The sequence below is a fragment of the Primulina eburnea genome, chromosome 3 (assembly GCF_022965805.1).
Source record: "Primulina eburnea isolate SZY01 chromosome 3, ASM2296580v1, whole genome shotgun sequence".
Lineage (NCBI taxonomy): Eukaryota > Viridiplantae > Streptophyta > Magnoliopsida > Lamiales > Gesneriaceae > Primulina > Primulina eburnea.
Window position 1 is genome coordinate 6,712,331 of NC_133103.1, and position 4,008 is coordinate 6,716,338.

Here is a 4,008-nt window from a genome sequence, read left to right on the forward strand (position 1 = left end):
TTTCACACACTTAAAAAACAGTGGAGCCCATCTGCGCCGAGGCACCAAGCTTCAATGCCCGCCCCCTTTATATACAGTCACCCCTTGCTTGTTCAACAATCCCCCAAAAATGGCCAGAGGAGGAAAGCTCAACAAGATCAAGTCCGTCCTCAAGAAGATGCAGTCCTTCAAGCTCAGCCGCTCCAACGCCAGCTCCATCGCCGCCGCCGCCATTCCATCCGACGACGACGACGACGACTCCGCCTCCAAGAACCTCCACGCGGTCTACGTCGGCAATTCTCGGCGGCGCTACCTCATAACCTCCGACGTCATGGAGAGCCCTCTCTTCCGCGAGCTCGTCGGGCGTCGGGGATCCGGCGGCGATCAGGAGTCGGTCACCGTAGCATGTGAGGTTGTGCTGTTCGAGCACCTGCTCTGGATGCTTGAGAACGCCGATCCTCGGTCGGAGTCGCTGGGCGAGCTGGTGGAGTTCTACGCATACTAACGGACGGGCGGGGGGCGGGGGCGGGGGTGGCGGTGTACATTTGTATTAATTTCCATTTTTTGTCCTCTCCGGTCAAAATGTTTCGAGTAAATTAGCGGTGTAGATTTATGATACAATGTGGAAAGAGTTATTTCACGGTGAGGATTAACGGGCTAACCCATTTTACACTGCTAATGTCGTTATTAATTGGAAATAGCCAATTAGGTCTCTCTCTCTCTCTTCTCACATGTAATTCGTGTTATTTATCTGAAAATTGTTCTCTTCATTCTTTGTTCCTCTAATTATCATTGTTTCGGTACAAACATATATTGGTTATTATATATAATTATTAATCTTTAATTTCGAACACATTGATTTAATTCAACGTGTAAATATAAATAAATCAACGAAGCAAAAATTTGGAATGTAATGTAATTATACAAGACAACACCACGAGCATTATACAAACGACAAATTTAGTAAGCTTAAACAAATTTTTTTTAAAAAAAATAACTTATAATTAATTACTTCCTGAACTTAGTTAAGTAACAGGGGAAGACATAAGATTAGATTCCTAAGTAGAAAAATACAATGTAATTTTATTCTTAATCAGTTTTTAAACTTCCCTTTAGCCAGCACCAATTTGGAGTTATCTGTTAGACTTAAATTTAAAAAAGAGCCTTTCACTTTTTATTTTATTTTATGTTATATTCGATCGGGATAGAGACAAAATTTTGCACGGTTAAGCATGTGAAGAGGAACATCAACTTAGAAACATATATTTTAAAAACAAATAAATAATAAATTTTTGAAAATTGGGTAGCATAATTTGAACATTTTTAGGAAAATATACATGTAAATTGCTATATTTCATTTTACGGGAATACAGTCTACACCTGTCCTCCAATTTATTTTCAAGAAGTTTATTACGTTTGGTTTTATACTTAGTGTTTTTGGGAAAATATTTTATTGGGGAAATTTTGTCGAGAAATGATGATTTTATATGTTTGGTAATATTTCTCGAGTGAAGATTTTTACCAACTTATAACTTCATGTAACATACGCCGCTTGATATTATTATTAGTCAGGATCTGGGAGAAATGATCCAAAGTACATATATAAAATTCACATGAATTTAATTTAATCAATGTGAGACATCTAGTATATGTAGCCGCTGTTATTCGATGTACACTGAATACACTATGGGGCTAACGCAGTAGCCTACAAACTATATTAACTAGATAAACTACATTGAACAAGTTTTGTACAATATGTTCGTATGAAAATTGTTGGTATCTAGATAATAAAACTCATGACAAATTGTCAAATATTCACCAACTCCATTAACTTATAAACCCTATTGGAGGCACCATTGCTTAATGTTATTAAACTATATTTGAGTTGACACACATTTTGCACAATGAAAATGGAATACTTGGTATTGCCTTTCAATTACACAGCAAACATTTGTTGTTTATTAAAAGCTATAATTGATATTGATACTAATGATAGTCATACAAGTGTCCAAATAAACAATTATTTTTCTACAATACAAGAAATCAAGAATAGTGTATATTTTTTTTAAAAAAAATTAAGTAATTGCAGGGATTATGTTGGGAAAAGGAGAAATCGATAAAATTAAGATATTTTTGGAAAATATAATTAAAAATCAAATGATGGTTTTGGTTTTATCATATTATGAGAAATGAGAACAAGTTTCTGAAAAGGAAACCAAACTGCATTGAGCAATATTCTAAAAAGTGTGACGAAACATCGATGTCAATTTTCAATCGTCACAAGATTAAACATATATTAGTAAAAATTAAGCATGAAAAAGTGTTTTTGGTTTTTACTATAATTTGAATTATATTAAGTCAACTATATATTAAAGAACACGTACACATACAAAGGTAAAAAATAAATGTATAAAATTTAGAAAAAAATTTAGTTTGAAGAGTAAACGATCAAGAATATTTCGGAACCTTTAGAAAAAATTTGTTTTAGAATTTTATATTATCAAATATTTAATATTTTAAAATTAAATTATATATTTATAAAATAATACAAGTTAATTTAAAATTTTATCTAAAAAGCTTATATTTAATTGCGTGTTTTTGTTCGAACTGTAAATTTAAATTGTCTTCGTGCTTCATACCCGCTTTTGATTAGAACATCCAAAAATCGATTTTTATTTGTTCTAAATTATCCTTCCATGCCATTAATAGTGGGTTATTAAATATCTAATTATAAATGCAAATTTATTCAAAAAAATTGTACTTTTGATTAATTAATTAATAGATAGAACAATAAATCTATATATTTAAAATAAATTTAGACTAGCGATCGATGAAATAAAAAATGTGGGGTTTATGACACTAATGATTGGGTAGGTAAAGATTCTTGGTGATTAACTCGATTAGTTTGTTGTCAGACAAAGCCTTTAATTACTCTTTTAAACAATTTATAATATTAATTAGTTTTGTTAAGTAGGCGCATTTTGGTAAAGATTGTCTGGAACGCGTTTGTTTCAAGATGCGATTCCCCACTGTTAACTCGTTATTTAATTAACCGATTTCTCCTTAATACATAGACAATGTATTAATTAGACCTTTCCGTACTCCCACAAAACTTATTTATTTGATCATACAAAAATAAATTAAGCATAATTTCTATTTCATTTTATATCAAAATTCACAACCAATGAAATGACAAGAGAAACCAAGGTGATGGGAATTGTTCTTGATACCAATAATGACATATTGTAACCTACATAGAAACATATCATTATAACTTTACAATCGATATAAAATAATATGAGGTCCATAAATAAATAAATAAATATATATATATATATATATATATATATATATATATATATATATATATATATAATATGCAAATTAAAATCATATAAATGAGAACATAAATGTTTTGATCAACTAATTTGGTCTATTTTAGGTTATGATCCATTAAGTTTTAAAATTTGATAGTGGTGCCTTAACTTTGTGATGTCATATTAGCAATTGCCAAAAATAGCTAAATATTAAAATTTAGTGTACAAAATTAAAATTCAAGCTTGTGTCTAACATGATATCAGATCTCAAACCTACCATTATGTGTTGGAATGTCCTTATGAGCCACATGCTAATGTCTTGTAAACTTCACGTTCATTCACGAACATGAGGGGTATACTAAGATGTCTCAGATTGGCTGCACTAAGTTTTTTGAACAATCCTCCTCGTCAAGTTAGTTTTTAGCGAAATTAGAGTTAAGTCCATATTTTTAACAGATTATACCCATACTTTGTAAAGTTGGCAAATTTTGCACAAAGTGAAGCAGAGAATTTGTTCCCTTGCTTTTGGACAATCTTGATATGATCTTGTTCACTCAAAAAATAGTCCAATATAAGTAAAAGTAAGGTAATTGCCAAACTCTTCTGTGATGAAGTTAGATAGATATCTTCCAATAACACGTTGAAATCTATACTGAAACAAAACTTGTCACACCACTGTAACCCAAAAAAAAAAAATAAGATAATGAAATTC

The 4,008-nt window shown here is 31.2% G+C and overlaps 1 protein-coding gene across 1 annotated transcript; it reads left to right on the forward strand.

Moving 5' to 3' along the window:
• Positions 1-749, forward strand: LOC140828126 (auxin-responsive protein SAUR76-like). The gene has a single exon (XM_073191107.1). It carries the CDS (start codon positions 110-112, stop codon positions 482-484), a length of 375 nt encoding a protein of 124 aa, XP_073047208.1. The 5' UTR covers positions 1-109; the 3' UTR covers positions 485-749.
• The last annotated feature ends 3,259 nt before the right edge of the window (positions 750-4,008 follow it).